This window comes from Phodopus roborovskii, unplaced genomic scaffold, assembly GCF_943737965.1.
Source record: "Phodopus roborovskii unplaced genomic scaffold, PHOROB, whole genome shotgun sequence".
Taxonomy (NCBI): Eukaryota; Metazoa; Chordata; class Mammalia; order Rodentia; family Cricetidae; genus Phodopus; species Phodopus roborovskii.
The window spans coordinates 35,570,693-35,587,313 of record NW_026125295.1 but is presented as its reverse complement, the minus strand read 5'-3'; the positions used below and the strand labels follow the sequence as shown (position 1 = coordinate 35,587,313).

At 40.8% G+C, this 16,621-nt stretch overlaps 1 protein-coding gene across 2 annotated transcripts in view; it reads left to right on the top strand.

The window, feature by feature from the left end:
- Positions 1 to 1,272: 1,272 nt before the first annotated feature.
- The window catches only part of Bckdhb (branched chain keto acid dehydrogenase E1 subunit beta), a 183,399-nt gene continuing 168,050 nt past the window's right edge, over positions 1,273 to 16,621 (top strand). Inside the window, exons 1-3 of one of the 2 annotated variants that reach the window (XM_051207850.1) lie at positions 1,273 to 1,468; positions 9,729 to 9,806; positions 11,024 to 11,092. In XM_051207850.1, coding sequence (XP_051063807.1) covers positions 1,279 to 1,468; positions 9,729 to 9,806; positions 11,024 to 11,092 — 337 coding nt within the window. In that variant the 5' untranslated portion in view covers positions 1,273 to 1,278. Of the gene's footprint in view, positions 1,469 to 1,547; positions 1,591 to 9,728; positions 9,807 to 11,023; positions 11,093 to 16,621 lie in introns of those variants that run through there. The other variant, XM_051207853.1, reaches the window with a different exon arrangement.

The window sequence follows — 16,621 nt, the reverse complement described above, 5'->3', positions numbered from 1 at the left end:
ATTCCCTGAAAAGAGCCTTCATTTCCCAAACTAAGGTCAATGCAATGTGACCTGGGCGGGGGGTGGTGGGAGGGGCTCAGCATATCATCAGGCATTTCTTTTCTCTCCCTGGAAGGCATGTCTTTCTTTCATGTCTATGAGTCTTTGTATCCATCTCACCTGTTTTGGATGCTCATTCTTCTCTGTACCTGCCTGGTAACCTCTAACCCTCTGGGTCTAGTCAGCTTTACCTCTGGAAGCATTCTCGACCTTGGAAAGCATGTTTCTTTTCATGCTGTGTTATTGTCTGAGCTGTCTCCTTTGTGTGCCATTTTGAACATTTACAATCTCCTTTCTACTCTGTTACCTTGCTTCTTAGCTAAACCAAAGATCTGTTCAGAAGTCATGAATACTATGAGAGGAATGATCCTTCCTGGATCCTTCCTTTTCATTCTCTCTCAGTCTGTCACCAGAATCCTTCTTCCACTCTGGAATCTGCCTGTGGCTCACACACACTTTCTTGTTTGTCTCTGTTGTGTTTGACTTTTATTTTTTAGTTTTTATTTTTTTATGGCTATCTGCCAACTAACAACCAAGGAGAATATACACTTTAAAATGCTTGAATATTTTTAAAATAAAGTTTATTTTGTCTAATTTTCCTGTTTAACTTTTACACGTTTCTAACTTACATAGAATAAAACCACCAGGTAATTTCGGCTGTACCTGGGCAAGAATTCCTACTGGATTTGAAGTCAGAAATCTCTCTCTCTCTCTCTCTCTTTTTTTTGCTATTATCCAAATCAGGAAAAAATAAAAATAATAAAAAAAATCTCTCTATTATTTCAAAATGCATGAAGGCTTTCCCAGGGGTTCTACAATTTTCTAAAACTCGAATCTAATGCCTGTCCCAGCAATCACTAACCTTTACCATCCCGCACTCATTATTAAAAACACAGGAGGAAGTGTAATTATAAAAGTAAAAAAGCTACAGGAAATGACACTGTAAAAATGATACTGGATATCAACACAGACGGTCGCGGTGCGTAACTCTGCACGCCACACTGTTGGATTTGGGGTGACCCCACACCCAAGGACCGCTTCTCAGGCTACTGGGCCCTAGGTCCAGCTTCCGTCTGAACCGGCTTCCAGGTCACTGCGTCTCCATCCCCGCCCCCGAAATTCCATCTCTGATTGGTTTCTTTCACGGACCCGCCCCCTAAAACTGCCCAATGAAGAGGCTCTCCTTGCAGCTCCGCCCTCCCTGCCGGCAGCGTGGGCTGCGGTGTCTGAGACCCGGGGATGGCGGCTGTGGCTTCGCGCGCGGCCGGAATTCTGCGGCTCCAAGCTGCGGGAGCGGAGCGGTGGTGGTGCGGACTGCGCTGTGCTGGGCTGGTGCAAGGCTTCCTGCAACCCGGAGGCGAGGATGCGGGCCAGAAGCGGCGGGTGGCCCACTTCACTTTCCAGCCGGACCCGGAGTCACTGCAGTATGGTGAGACCGGGCGACCTCCCTGCATCTCGGGTCCATCCCCGCCTCGGGTCGGCTTGCGACCTTGTTTCTCTTTCTTGGTGACTCTTCCCTTCAGATGGAGCCTCCGGGCACCTTCAAGATAGGTGAGAGGCACCCTGCCTTCTACTAGGGCCCAAGGGTACAGAAGTGTTCAAAGAGGGTACCTCTTTTCTCTTAGCACCATCTCTGCTTTTCCGAATTAGGCCCCATAGGTGTTACCTTGCCAGGACTGGGTCACTAACTTGAGGCAGCAGTCCCGTAAAAAGCCTTTCCTTTCCTTTTTCCTTTCCTTTCCTTTCCTTTTTCCTTTCCTTTCCTTTCCTTTCCTTTCCTTTCCTTTCCTTTCCTTTCCTTTTTTTCCTTCCTTCCTTCCTTCCTTCCTTCTTTCCTTCCTTCCTTTCTCTTCCTTCTCCTTTTTCATTTGGAAGGGAAGAGTAAACCTAGGGAGTAAATAGTGAAATTTAATTTTCTCAAGGTCATGAAACAGGTTCTGCCTGGAGACAGGAAAGAATCCAGACTTCTATTTGAGCCCAATACTGAGCTGGCCTCTGCTGCGATTTGGCCAAGCAGAGGCAATCCATATAGGTGACAGGAAAGAGCAAGTGGAAGGCATGGGTCAGGCTCCCACTGTGCCGCCTTTTTACACTTTCTCCTTAAGTTTTGTGTAATCGCCTAAGGTTTCTCTGCAGAGTACCTGGAGGCAGTAAGGACACCTGTCCTGTTTTCTTGTCTAATGACTTTTCCCACACTAGGGCTAGTAGTTTTGGAAGCCAGTCTTTACTTGTGAACAATAATTGTTGAAATTGTTGAGAGCTTGCTGCTATTGGTGAAATTTGCATTCCTCATCTTAATTGGTTCATAGGACAAGCTTCAATTACATGTGACAGGCCATGTTTTATTTTATTTTATTTATTTATTTTTTTTGCTTTGCAGTTAGATAGAATGAAGCCTTGAAGCATATTATTCAGGAGTATACAAGATATAAGTTGACAGGTAGCTCCAAAGTTTGGAATCTAGTGATCTAGATTTCAGAACTGCCACTCTACATAAGGCAATAAAAGCATTTAAAAATAATTTACTGATCAGTCTTCCCAGTTTTGTGAAATAGTAGATTAGGAAGATGAATTGCAGTTGATTTTCCCCCCTCCTAGCCTTTAATACTGTCTTCACAGCAAAGAAACTTTGGCCCAGTAATAGAGAAATAGAGCATAGGCCTTCCAATTCTCCCTTTCACAATTGTGAAATTACTAAAATCCGAGTGATGTCACGTCTCTATGTTGTTACTATAAAAGCTGTACAAGTGTATTATAGATAAAAGTCATAATTTAGAAAAGAGTAAAAAAAAAAAAAGTGATTTACCACTCACGGGAAATGCTGCTAAGCCCCTTGAATTTCATTCTTCCAACTCACAGTATTTTCCATAGTTGTAGTTTTAATACAAGTTCAATTTGCATTAATTAGAAAGACTTTCCTGTAATGCTGTAGCATTTTGATAACCTGTAGAATTCAGTAGTGAGAGTATGTTTTGAGTTTGGTCTTGTCATCATCTGAGACTTTTAAGTCATCATGTCTATAAGCCTCAGTTTCTCTATAATTAAGGGATTAATGATAACAGCTACTTCAAAAGGAGCTAAGGGATGGGATGTCACTAATATATTTAACACAGTATGTGGCCACCTGGAAGCACTAACTCAGTAAAGGGCAAATTTTAATAGGCACCATCATACATTTGTTAGTTTCATAGTGTTATAAAATATGCAGATAGATACATTCCATGTGTCCCTCCCCATGATAGAGCCCCAGAGATTGATTAGAGTTCTCACTTAAAAATATGAGTGACTTAAGGGAGTTTTAAAATGCCAGGTTTACACCTAATCTGTGTAAGATGTTTGGTGTATTAAGTGTAAGAGGGGAGGTTATAAGAATGTGCTAGGATTAATGCTGGAAATCCCAGGAATGCTCCCCTGTGTTTGCGTTTGCTTTGCTTCTGCTGAGGACTCTTTTCCCATATGTTTGCTCACTAGTGTATGTTCTTCCGTGGCTTGAGTATTTCTTTTCCCACATTTTGAAAGCTGTGCCCTATGTCCTTTCTCCCATCAGTGTGGACACTATTCTCCATTGTTGACTAATTGCTTTTATCCAGATGTTGTGGTGGGCATCTGTTTGTTACTGTCACATAATTACTTGATCTAGATGATATTATGTTCATTGTACATCGAGGCCCAGAGATGAGTGGTTCTTCTCAAGTTTGTGGCCCCATTGCGGCTGACTTGAAAGACTCACAGATAGTGCTAAAGCATCACATACTGGCTGTTAGTGAAGATCCTGACTGTCTGCCCTTTTCATGTGCTGCAAATGCTTTTCACTCATCTACTTGGTTTGATTTCACTTGGACAAGGGAATGCTTCAGTTGGTGGCCAGGATCAGCTTCAAATAGGTGGCTTTAAAGCTACACAGTGAACTGGGACAAGGGCTTGCATTTACAAAATCATTGGAACATTGTTTTTCAGGTAGAAACAAGACGGAGTAGGCTTAAGGCCCTGAGTAAGGTCACCCTGGTTGTATCAACAGAGAAGACTGTAGTTTGGGCCACCAGCTCACAGAGACTTATTATTAATTATGAAATCTCTGCTTTAGCATAGGCTTGTTCCTAACTAGTTTTTTTTTTTTTTGTTTGTTTGTTTGGTTGGTTTTTCAAAACAGGGTTTATCTGTGTAGCTTTGGCTGTCCTGGAACTCACTCTGTAGAGTAGGCTGACCCTAAACTTTAAGGTGTGTACCACCATTGCCCAGTCCTAACTAGTTTTTATAATTTAAATTAACTGATGTTTTTAAATCCATGTTCTCTCTGTGTCTCATTATCTCATCTCTGCACTGACTCTCCTGTTTACTCCACCATCTGACTGGAGGCCCTGTCTTTCTTCTTTCCAGAATTCTCTCTCTGCCCAGAAGTCCTACCTATACTCTCCTGCCTAGCTAATAGCCGTTCAGCTTTTTATTACACCAATTACAGCAACATATCTTCACACAAATATCCCACAACATTTCCCATTTTGTGTAAATACAAAGGAAATTTTTTTTTAATTTAAAAATTTTATTATTTTTTTTAAAGGAAAGTTTTAACTACAACATGATAAACTATATGCAATAAGAATAATTATCAGGTATATCAGGTAAGAATTGCATTTACAATGTACAGCCCATTTGTATTTGGCATATGCCATTTTTTATCACAACTTATATTGTCACCCTAAACAATTTTATTTTGGATGTTAAACAACTTGAGAGCTTTTATGTTTCTTAGCCTTATAAGCTTTATATTTCTTATGTAAGTTTTTTTTTTCTTTCTGAATTTGGTAACAAGGAAAGCTGTAACTATGACTATTTAGTCTTCGACCCAATCAAAGATCCAAGAAGGATAAAATAGTGCCTGAGTAAACAGGTAATACAGTTCAAACAGACTAATAGGGTTCACAGATGCTTTTTACCTGCTCAAACATAGAACAAAAATCATCTTTAGCTGACTTGTGCAAATCACACTTTACAAACTTGTGTTAATACAGATAGGTTAGTTACTTTTAAAAGTCTCTGTGTTTTCAGAACAAAAAGACCAGACACCAATGAAGACAAGTAGCCCATGTGATCCAGACTCTCAGAATGCCTCTGTTGCTGTGTCCACAAAAAGCTACTTCCAAAGCATCTTCAAAACTGTTAGCTGAGAAGGTCCAGCCTCACAGACTACTTACACCAGGACTTCAGATAAGCCCTGCACTTTTCCTTTTCCCATCCCACAGAGACTATAAACAACAAATGATACAGCTAGCTCTCACAGGAATTGACCATTATCCCAATTTTCCAGGGACCTCTAAAGATGTTGTTGCCCACAGACAACAGGAATCAGTCTAGAAAGCATGATGCTCACATTCCCAAGAGGTGGGGTGGATGGTTTTTGGTTATTTGGTGAGTTATGAATGTTTGTCATCGTTTAGGGGGTGTTGGTTGAAAGTTGTTATGGATCATGGCTAGGGATAAAAACTAAACAAGTAGGTTAGATTCAGGGATCTCTTTCTGGAAAGAAAAGGGGGGTATATGAATGATAAAAGTAACTACTAACCTCAAATATTTTACATTGGTATAGGTTTTTGTGTATTGATGCAAATTTAAGGTTATTTTTGTTATACTGTATGTATGTTTCTACTCTTAAGGTATTATACCTATACAGCTCATTTAAAAATGTAAAGTTACATTTATCTATCCATGCCATATAAAAGGATGGCAAGCAATAGTAAGACATAAGGACTCTGTAGCCATGTAGATTTATCATGTGTCATCCAGCGTCAAAGCTGTTCCCATGTGGAGGGATCAGCTTATATTGTCTCCTGTCTTGTAGAAGTAAAAACTTCTTGGTTTTTACCTTCATGTCTTTAGCCAAGATTTTCACAAAGTATTCCCCAATCAATTCTGGTATTTTTGTTAACAAGTGCATATCTTTTTGTTTCCTGAGCAAAACCTCTCCCTCAGTGCAACATATTTTCTGACTTCCATTCTAGAGTTAAGACATTGTTGCAATGTATAGTTTGGTTTAATTTAGCAGTTAGCAGTTTCCAGTTTCCATAATCTAGTGTCTCTCAGCTGCTGTTTTTTTTTTTTTTTTTTTTTTTTTTTTTGTTCTTGTTCATTAGCATTTAAAAAATTCAAAGTCAACAAAGCACCATGCAGGATCCAGACACTCTGTATAGTTCCCATGTTTATGTGACTTTTTAAATATTACTTTACTCTTTCTTTAAAAACTATTAAACTATCTATTGTTTTCTATGGCTGTCTATACACATTTTCTTTTCTTTCTTCAGCGTCTAAGTAGATTTTTAAACATATTATATCTACTTAGATATTTTCTTGGTCTGGACCTCACTTTCTGCATGTCTGCAGCCACGTCTGACCACATGAACCAAATCTTAAACTGCTAGGCTACAGTTCCACTTAGCACATGGCACACTGGTGGCTGCCTGCCTCCATCTTCAGTTCTGTGAGAGCCTAGCTTCATACCTGCTGGTACCAGCTCCTGAGCCGCATTTACCTGGCCCAGCTCTGGGAATTTGTTGTGTCTACCTGCAGCAGGTGTCTGTACCCAGTGCTGGCTGCTTAAGAGCTCTGCCACACAGCAGGGCCTCTTAAAGAGCTTTGCCTCTGTACTGCTGAGCCTACCTGAGACACATGGGACCAGTGATATAAAATGAGTCAGTTCAGGTAGGCAGGAATAGTTTAGCAGGGCCCTGTGGATGTGCATGGAATGGTCTTATTCCAATGTGGTCAGAGGTTTTTGTAGGACTTTCTATGGTTTGCTTTGTAGGATTCTGGCTGCTCTGGAACTGATTCTTGACTAGCTTGGCTTTGAACCAAGAGATTTGCCGGCTTCTGTCTCTTCAGTGCTGGGTGTGGCAGGGGGTTGCCTGGAATCCCAGTCCCAGAGGTTGAGGCAGGAGGATCCTAGGGCTGGCTGTCTAGCCAGGCAGTCTAGTTAATTGGTAAATTCTCAGTTCAATGAGGGATTCTAGACAAGGTAGAGCTGGGTGTGTCTGCCTTTAATCCTAGCATTTAGAGGTGGAGTAAAGTGGGTCTCTGTGAATTTGAGGCCAGCTGGCCTATGTATGGAATTCTTGGTCAACCAGGCTACATAGTATCAAGAAAACAAATTAAAACAAAGAACAAAGAGAGAGAGAGAGAGAGACAGAGAGAGAGAGAGAGAGAGAGAGAGAGAGAGAGAGAGAGAGAGAGAACAATAAAGGAAGATACCAGATGTTGACCTCTGGCTTCATGGACATCATACAGGCACAGAGACACACAATTGGATTTACAGAGTCTTACTTTTTTGTTCTTGTTAGTGAAGCATGCATGCTGGTGGAGGCTTTCCATCGTGAGCTGTATTCAAGCCCATTCAGTTATAGTTTAGTAAAACTCTGTGTGTGTGTGTCTCTGTCTGTATGTATCTAGTTTTGGGTTCCCTCAAATCTTAAACTTGTGGGGAGATATTTGGGACGTGTCTTAATGGGAGTTAAAAAAAAGGATAAAGGTATATAGCTGGCAAGTAGAGGGAATGCTGCAAGAACAGGGAGTCTGGAGGCTGAAGCAGGGTGATTCTAAGTTCGAGGCCAACTGCATGGTGGGATTATAAAATAAAGTTGTACCTGTGAATAATATGGTTTCTCTTATACCACCTATGCTTCAGCTTTAAAAAGAATTGAAGGTAGATGTTGCTGTATCAGATTTGTCATTTGTAACTTGAAATAGCACTGGAGAGTATTTCAGACATAAACTTTACAATCTTTGGCAAAAATATCTACTAGTGAAAATATAATTTGTATGCTGATGTTGAAGCATAAATAACTTGTAAGTTTTATCCCATTAGGCAAGGCAGTATTTTTAGTGTTGAGACTACATTTAAGGTTTAGTTTGTGTGATTGTTGTTGTTTTCGGTTATTTTGAGATTAGGAGCTCCTAGGGTGGCTTTGAACTCACATTTCCTTCTGCCTCAATGTTGTGTGATTTTTATTGAAGTTTTTACTCTTTTTCTAGTAAAAACTTGCTGAGTAGCAACGTGATAAGACTAATCAATATGGTTTCCTGCCTCAGCCTGAGTCCCTGCCCTGCCCTGGACTATAACCTGTAAGAAAAAATAAACAATTTCCTCCCTAAGTTGCTTTGGGTCATGGTGTTTATTCCATCATCGGGAAAGCAAACCAGAACAGCAGGGTAGAGGAAGATGTAAGGAAGGGGGCTATTAAATTATACAACTGTAGCCTGTGGAAAAATACTTTATGAAGTAATTCTGGATGTTTGGCGTGATTGTGTGTTCTTTGACATGGGTGATGTAATGACACTTTCTGAATGAATTCTTACTTATTGCCTTCAGAAACAAGAGTATAAATAGGCCATTATTCTGGATGAAGAGGGAAGCGAGATATTCTGATAGGGGACTGCCAAGGCCTGCGGTTTGGGCATGCAGCACTATTGAAGTGATCAGAGAGACACCTGAGGTTAAGCAGGAGCATGCCAGAGCCACGGGAGGCTTAAAGATGGCAGAGGCCAGAGCTCACTGAGGAGTCTGGCTGGGCTAGGAAGAAGGTGGGGCTAGTGACTAGCATTTCACTGTCAGAGGTTTGAAGCCAACAGTAGGAGCTGTTATGACCCACTGTGGTAATTAGACCCTGACTGCCTCAATCTAGGTGACTAAAGAATCATGGAGGTTAGAGGGACAGGTTGGGGCAGCTGTTGGAGGTAGATAGTGTTAAGGTTGGGGCAGGTCTGCTTATCAGGAGATTCATGGGAAGTTTGCCTGTGCACTGATGCTGTTGGAGAGGAGTTGTCCTAAAGCCCCAGTAACTGGGTCTTGGCCAGCATTTGGTTTGCTCAAGTTGCCAAAGTCATGCTTATTCTTAATTTGCAACATTAGGAATTCTATCAGATAAAGCTTTGCTGTGTCACTCAGACTAATGAAGTTGAGAGGGCCATGAACTACGTACGCTGGATCTAACCATCTCTAGCTAGCATCACTCTGCATCTAGGGAGCACCAAATATATTGTTTGAACATTATGTTTCAGCATTGCCTTTGGTGGAGCCTTCCGATGCACTTTCAGTTTACGATCCTTTGCTGGATTGCGTCATGTGGTTCCTCTCAAAGTCTTTCTGGAGACAGGCATTAGCCTGCAGGAATTTTAATTAAGCAATAAGACAATAGGTAGGAGTGAGTCTGATATGTTCAGGGAAGAGATTTTAGTGTTCTCCAAGCACCAACAGTTCGGCAGAGCAGTTTATCTTCGGCCTTCCTTATGTCTCCACAGCTATGCTGTCAGCAGCTTTAACATTCTTTATGCCTTTTGTTCCTAATACTTGTCTAGGGTGGCCAGCACTCTTTGGCTCTCACGCAACCCTTCTCTATGGAAAGTAGTAGTATTTATCTACAGGCACCATTTGTTGTTTCTCTCCATTTGCTTGCTCTTTTAGACATTGTTTAGTTTACATAGGGTTTACCTCATCCACTGCCTCTGGGTGCTTACTTCATTTGTATCTTTTATAAATCTGTCATCTCTGCAACTAATTTGGTAAATTCCTTGATAGATTCTGTTCCTTTCTTTATATCCTGCTTTCTTGCCATGTTGTAATTATCTGTTAAGAAACTGGGTGTTTTTATTTTTTTAAACATTTTTTTACAAATTTTGATACAATGTAACTTTACTGTTCACAGGGCAAACACAGAAAATGAACCTCTTTCAGTCAATAACAAGTGCCTTGGATAACTCATTGGCCAAAGACCCTACTGCAGGTAAACTTAATGTGTGTGTATAGCTTTTGTTCCTTCCAGCATCAGATACCTGAGCAAATCATTAAAGCGTAAGGGTCCACTTGGAGTATTAACACATATCTACCTCACTTGTTTCTGATACAGTTCTCATGTATATCTTTGTTAACTTGCTCTTCACAGCATATGTGTTCCCCTTATTATATGTTGGCTTTTGACTGACACCTGTTGGCTACTCCTGTGTGTAGGAAAAAAAACAGTAAATGCCTCTTTGTTTAGATATTTATATAATAGCATAAAGACTTGATTTGTATATATTTATGGTTGTTTTTACAGTGAACATGTTAATAGTTTTAGAAATGATAATTTTAGTACTATTGGTTTTAAAATGAGTTTTTAAGTTACCATACAAAGAAGTGGGATTTACTACAACTATTTCATCCATGGGTGTATAAGTTTGTTCTAATTTGTCTCCTTCTCCACACCCACTTTCCCCTCTCTTTCTGAGTCTGGTAATGATTTATGATTCTACCTATTTTCCTGCCAATGTCAGAATTTCATTTTTCCTTGTGGCTGAGTAAAATTTGTTTGTATATATATATATATATATATATATATATATATATATATATATATATATATATCACATTTTCTAAACAATTTTATAAGTAATTTGTGCTTATTTATTTTTAAGTTTGATTATTTTTAGTTATGTCTAAGTGTCTGTGTATGGGTGTGTGCATTTGGGTGCACGTGGTCATGAGGCTAGAGGTGCTAGAGGCGTCAGATCTCCCTGGAGGCGGAGTTACAGGTGGTTATTAGCTACCTTGTGTAGGTGCTGAGAATCAAACTTGGTTCCCATGCAAATTCAGTGTATACTCTTAACTGCTCAGCCATTTCTGTATCCCAGCAACTTAGTCTGGATCTTTCTGTGTTTTTAAAGTTTGGTTGACTTTATATATGCATGCATGACTTTATATATACAGTTACATATATGTGTGTACACATGTGTGCATTACATATACACAGGATTATATGTACACATTTATACACGAATGTGTGAATTATGCAAACAAAAGCTATATATATATATATATATATGTATATGCCACATTTGTATTCTACATGATATGAGTATGTATATGTATAATTTCAAATCTAAATATTTAAGTTTCTTATTTTTCATGACTTAAAATTTAGGGATTTATTACTTAATATATTCTTTGAACAACATTTTTCAGTAATATTTGGTGAAGACGTTGCCTTTGGTGGAGTCTTCCGATGCACTGTTGGTTTACGAGACAAATATGGTAAGTTATGAGCTATATAAAGAGTACTCAGTGGAGTAGTTACTCAAAAGTCTTGAATATATAGAACATGATTGTAACATTGCTATATAATTGTCTTATTTTTGGCAACATGCTGCAGAGTTCTAGGGCTTGGATTTCCCCAGATCTGTTCTAACTAGACTCTTCTAATGTAGTTTATATCACACGTATCATAGATTGCAAAATACAAACACGTTTCATGACATGAATTGTCACATCATTCATCTATCTAAGAACCTTGGGCTTCCTCTTGCCACCCACTGTAGCTAAGCTAAGTCCTGTTGTCTCTAATTCAAGATTCTGCCCATTTGTCTGTGTTAGTAAGAATGTATGTTTTTGTTGCTGTTGTTGTTGGTAGTGGAAATTTCCCTTTTATTATAGTATTAAATGGTTGTGGGGGCCTGGTAATCTATAGGCAAACTCAAGCAGGATTTCTGTGGTTCAGCCTTGAAGCCAAATTCAGTTCTGTTTGGGAAACTGACTTAAAACCTTGGGATGACCAGCGAAAGCCCATTCCATGTTGTAAAGTGTTGTCACTTAGAGCCAGTGACCTAAAAGTTATTCATATTGAATTGATAACTCTGCAACACTGTCTAGACCTGGTTTTGACTAAACTTACAGCATTGTAGCCTGGCCAGGTTGGCGGTAAAAGTCACCACCACTTAGGTTCCTTCCTCTGGGCTCACAGCTGCTTAGTGTCTTGTGTGGCACATGATTCCTTTGACATGATGCTTTCCTTGTCTTTTCACTCAGAGGTAGGACCTTACCTCTGTATCTACCCTTACCATTAATAGCTCCTTTGTGGTGCCTTGTGTTTTATTTCTTCTTTCACTCTTACCTAATCTCAGAGAGAGCAAGGCTGGTGGTACATTTGGGCTTAGGGGGAGTTGTTACTGCTTTTAGTCTTATACTCCTCTGCCCTGGAGTGCTCAGGTCTGTTCAGGATAGGCAGTAAGGGCCTTTAAGAGTTTTAACACAGTTATTTTGTTAATAGTAATTTAAGATGTGTTACAGTAGTTTATGCTGTGGAATATTTATTTAGTGATGCAAAGATGTGTTGCATTCTTTTATGATGCATTTGTTTAACTCTATGAAGTTGTGTTACTTTGCCTGCCTAAAACACCTCATTGGTCTGATGAAGAGCTGAACAGCCAATAGCGAGGCAGGAGAGGGACAGGGAGGGCTGTCCGGCAGAGAGAATAAATAGGAGAAATCCAGGCTCAAGAGAAGGGAGGAACCAGAAAAGGAAAAGGGGAGGAGGACACCAGGGGCCACCCAGCTACCCAGACAGACACCCAGCCACATAGCCAGCTATGGGGTGAGAAGGAAAGAAAGATATAAAGAATAAAGAAAGACACAAAACGTGAAGAGAAATAGGATAATTTAAGTTAGAAAAGCTGGCTAGAAACGAGCCAAACTAAGGCTGGGCATTCGTAAGTGACAATGAGTCTATTGTATCTACAAACAAATGAAAAACAAACGAAAAACAACTATAATTGCATTTCGCTTTTGTTCCTGAGGTATGTGGTGTCATGGTCCATGTGATGTATTGAGAACATTGAGAGTGTTCTTGTGATGACAAGGTTCTAGTCCTTGTCTTCCTCCTGGCTGTGCATTCTGTGAGCTGTTGAGGGATAGGAAAGATTGGTCATAAGGCTGTCTTCCATACTGTAGACTTGACAAATGAGTGAAAGAAAACTTATGTACATTTGATTCCAGAGAAAGGCCTGTACATTGTGGACTATTTCAGGGAGTTAGGCAAACATAAAGAAGTGCACAGGTGTCTGCAGAGACGATCACCGGGCTGCATCTTAGTACATGTACTTCTGGAGCATAATTGCATAGCTCTTAATATATTAATATTTATTTACTTGTTTTTCAAGACAGGGTTTCTCTGTATTGCTTTGGAGCCTTCCTGGAACTCGCTCTGTAGACCAGGCTGGCCTCCAACTCACAGAGATCTGCCTGCCTCTGCCTTCCGAGTGATGGGATTAAAGGCATGTTACCACCAATGGCCTGATATATTAATATTTAAAATACAGAATTTTACTTTTTATAACTTGATGTTTTCTCTGTGTGATGCAGTAGCATGCTCCTGAGGGCAGTCCCTTCCTGTCTTGACTCAGTGTGATATATTTAAGCTGGAGAGAGTTTTCTGGTTTTTCCTATGAGGTCACATGTGTGATTCTTTACTGAATCCACTCTGTTGACAAACTAGCAACTTCTGAATTTCTGCCTCTACTCTACGCCTCTTCTCTGAGCTTGGGAGACACAGAATCACTGTTCTAACCCAAAGTCCCACAGTGTGGAATTTATCTCGAATGTCAACTTGAGTGGAGTTAGGCTCACCTAGGAGACACACTTCTGGGCACACCTGTGTGGCTGTTTCCCTTTTCATTTAACTGAGGTGGGAAGACCCACCTTGCATGCGGATGGTACCATTCCATGGGCTGGACTCTTAGACTAAATAAAGGGGAAGAAAGAGAACTGAGTACCAGGATTCATCATTCTGCTTCCTGACAAGATGCCTTATGCTCCTGCCTCCATGGCACCCTTACCAAATGGACTGAGTCCAAAAAAGGGGGGTTCTTCTTTAAGTGGCGTTTGTCAGGTGTTTTGTCATGGCAAGGAGAAAGGTGTTGGTTGTTTTTTACTCATTGGCTCCTTTGGGGTCTTTTGAGGGGCCCACCACCCAGCTCCAAGATTAATCACACACAGAGTCTTATTATTAGTTATGAGTATCCAGCCTTAGTTTAGCTTGTTTCTACCAAGCTTATCTTAATTTATCCTGTCTCCTTCCCCTCTGGGCTTTTATCTGTCTTCCTTCCCTTATTCTCCGTCTGGCTGGGTGGCTGCCCTACCCCCTCCTCTCCTTGTTCTTTCATTGCTCTCTTCCTCGTTTCTCCTTCTGTTTATATTCTCTGCTCTCCAGCCCCAGCTATCCTTGCTACTGCCTTGATATTGGCTGTTCAGCTCTTTATTAGGACCACCAGGTGTTTTAGACACGCAAAGAATCACAGCTTCACAGAGTTAAACAAATGCAGCATACACAAAAGTCACGGCGTTAAAATAACATTTCCCAACAGAAAGGAAGCTAAACAGTCATTTCCAGTGCAGCATTTTTAAAGATAACTCAACACACACCTTCACCAAGTCCACATCTCATGGGATTTTCCTATTTTGGTGACTATATATCATATCCAGTTAGTTGCTCAAGTCAGAAACCTAGGAGGCTCTAGCGTCTTCCCTTTTCATCCTTTCTGTCCCATGCACCCTACAATTTTGTCTTCCTGGTTGGCTCTAACTTGGTTCCTCCTTCCCATACTACCATCAAATTTCTGGGTCTTAGATTTTTCTCCTCTTGGGCAATTTCACTTCTTTCCATTCTTTCACCTGACTTCTGTCTGCCCGTCCCCTGACCATTTCAAGTGTCATCACTCTAAAATGCGTGTTTTTCAGCAGAAAGGGCTGAAGTCTTTATGATGTAGCTACCTGACCACATCTACTCTATTCCTTATAAATTTTCAGTTACAAGAGCACCCCCCCCCCAATTGTCTTTTTGTGCACGGTATCTGGATCTCTTTACCCTCATCTGATTATCTAGCCAGCGTCTGGTTTTCAGGTTTGTTTGTGAAATTTTCCCAACTCCCTAAGAAGACTCACTCATTCCCACTGCATCTTTTATTCCTGTAAGTTACATCCTATTGTGTCTTCTTGGTGTTTCCCACCCAGCTCTTCGCAAATGAATGGCCTTTCACCCACCCGTGTTTAGCTCCAGCATGGTGACGGATTACATCATAGCTCCTGTGCCAAAAGCTGCTGTGGATTTTCACTTGGGAGTATGAGTTCAAATCTCTAAAAGATCCTCACTTGATAAAGCTAGGCAGTTACTGCCCCAATCAAGCTTCTCTTTTCAGAACTGAGGAGTAATGGGGATGCTGGAGAGAAATATATAATGAAAATAGCTTTTCCTATAGAAATATTCATACTTGATTCATGGAACCAAAAAGAAAAAAGAAAAGAATCCACAGAAACTAATTTATAAAGTAAAAAATAATTCATAAGAACCAAAAAACTTATAATACAGTTGGTTGTTTTCTAGTTATCTTGACACAAACTAGAGTTATCTGAGGCAACCTTAATTGAGAAAATGCCCTCTTCAGATTGGCCTGGGGCATTTTCTTGATTAATGTGGGTGGGCCATGCCATCCCTGGGCAAGTGGTCCTGGGTGTGAGAAAGCCGGCTGAGCAAGTCAGGGAAAGCAAGCCACTCACCGGCTTTCATCCGTGGTCTCTGCTTCAGTTCACACATCCAGACTCCTGCCTTGAGTTCTTGCCCTGACTTTCCTTCCTGAGGGACTTAGCTGTAAGGTGAAATAAATACTTTCCCCTCCAAGTTACTTTTGTTATAGAAAGGCCACCAAGATCCCCAGGATCCCTCTTTCTATCTACTCTGGGAAGCCTTGTGTGTGGTGCTGGAAGGCTCATGGCCGGTAGGTGGCAGCCTTGCTTTGCAATGAGAGCGGGTCCCCTGGGTATTGTACTGGATTGGAACTGCCTCCAAGCATTTTGTACTCTACCAGAAAGTAAAGGTTGAAGTTTTGCAGGTTTACTGATGTAGTATTGGAAAGCTGGGGACTGCTTCGTATTACAGTGGAAGGGAGGCATGACCAGAGCCCAGGCTATATCAAAAGCTACAGGGCTATTTTGTACACATGGCCAGGATGAATGGGAACTCGAAAGCATCAGTTTTTCCTTCCCTTCTCTGTTCTTTGATAGAGTGCCTTGGGAGTTAAAAGCAATAGAATGATATGTCCCTAGCAACTCACTCTGTACTAAATGGCAGTTTTGACTTCTGTAAGCACTGAGATCTGTTGTTGAGAGGGATCAGATGGATCTAGTGGACTTCTGGCAAAGCAAGGAGTGGGAGAGTTGTTTATGTTACTAGTTCTGTGGGAAAGGTGTGACTTTTCTCTTAAAGGTCGCATGCGTATGTAGTGTTGGCACTGTATGAGGTGCATGTGTGTAAATGAGACTGGTGTATGCATTTTTTAGTTAATTTATTTTTTCTTTAAAATGCGTTTGTTAAGCTAATGGCATTTTCATACACAGTTTTGGTTGATTCTATTAATCCTCTTCACCGTTTTTAGGTCTCCCCCTTTCTCTGTCCCTGCTTGTTCCCTTCTGTCACCAGAATCTTCACTTCCACTTTTATGCCACGTGGATTCCATAACTCTCCCCACCCTGGTCTTGAACCCCCTGCCTCCATCCCTCATGGGCCACTTCCCAGTTTTCTGGTCTCTACTTCCCCCCCACTCCCCTATAAACACATAACTACTAAAGCTAGGATCTGCACAATGCCATTCTGCACTGCTGTATGTATTGCTGGGCTGTGGTTCTTAGATTGCCTTTGGCCCACTTACTGTAAGAAACGTAGGTGAGAAAGAGACCTTGAAGGAGTCTACTGCCTGAATATCTGCCTTTTCTCCATCCTGAAGGATTTTCCATCAC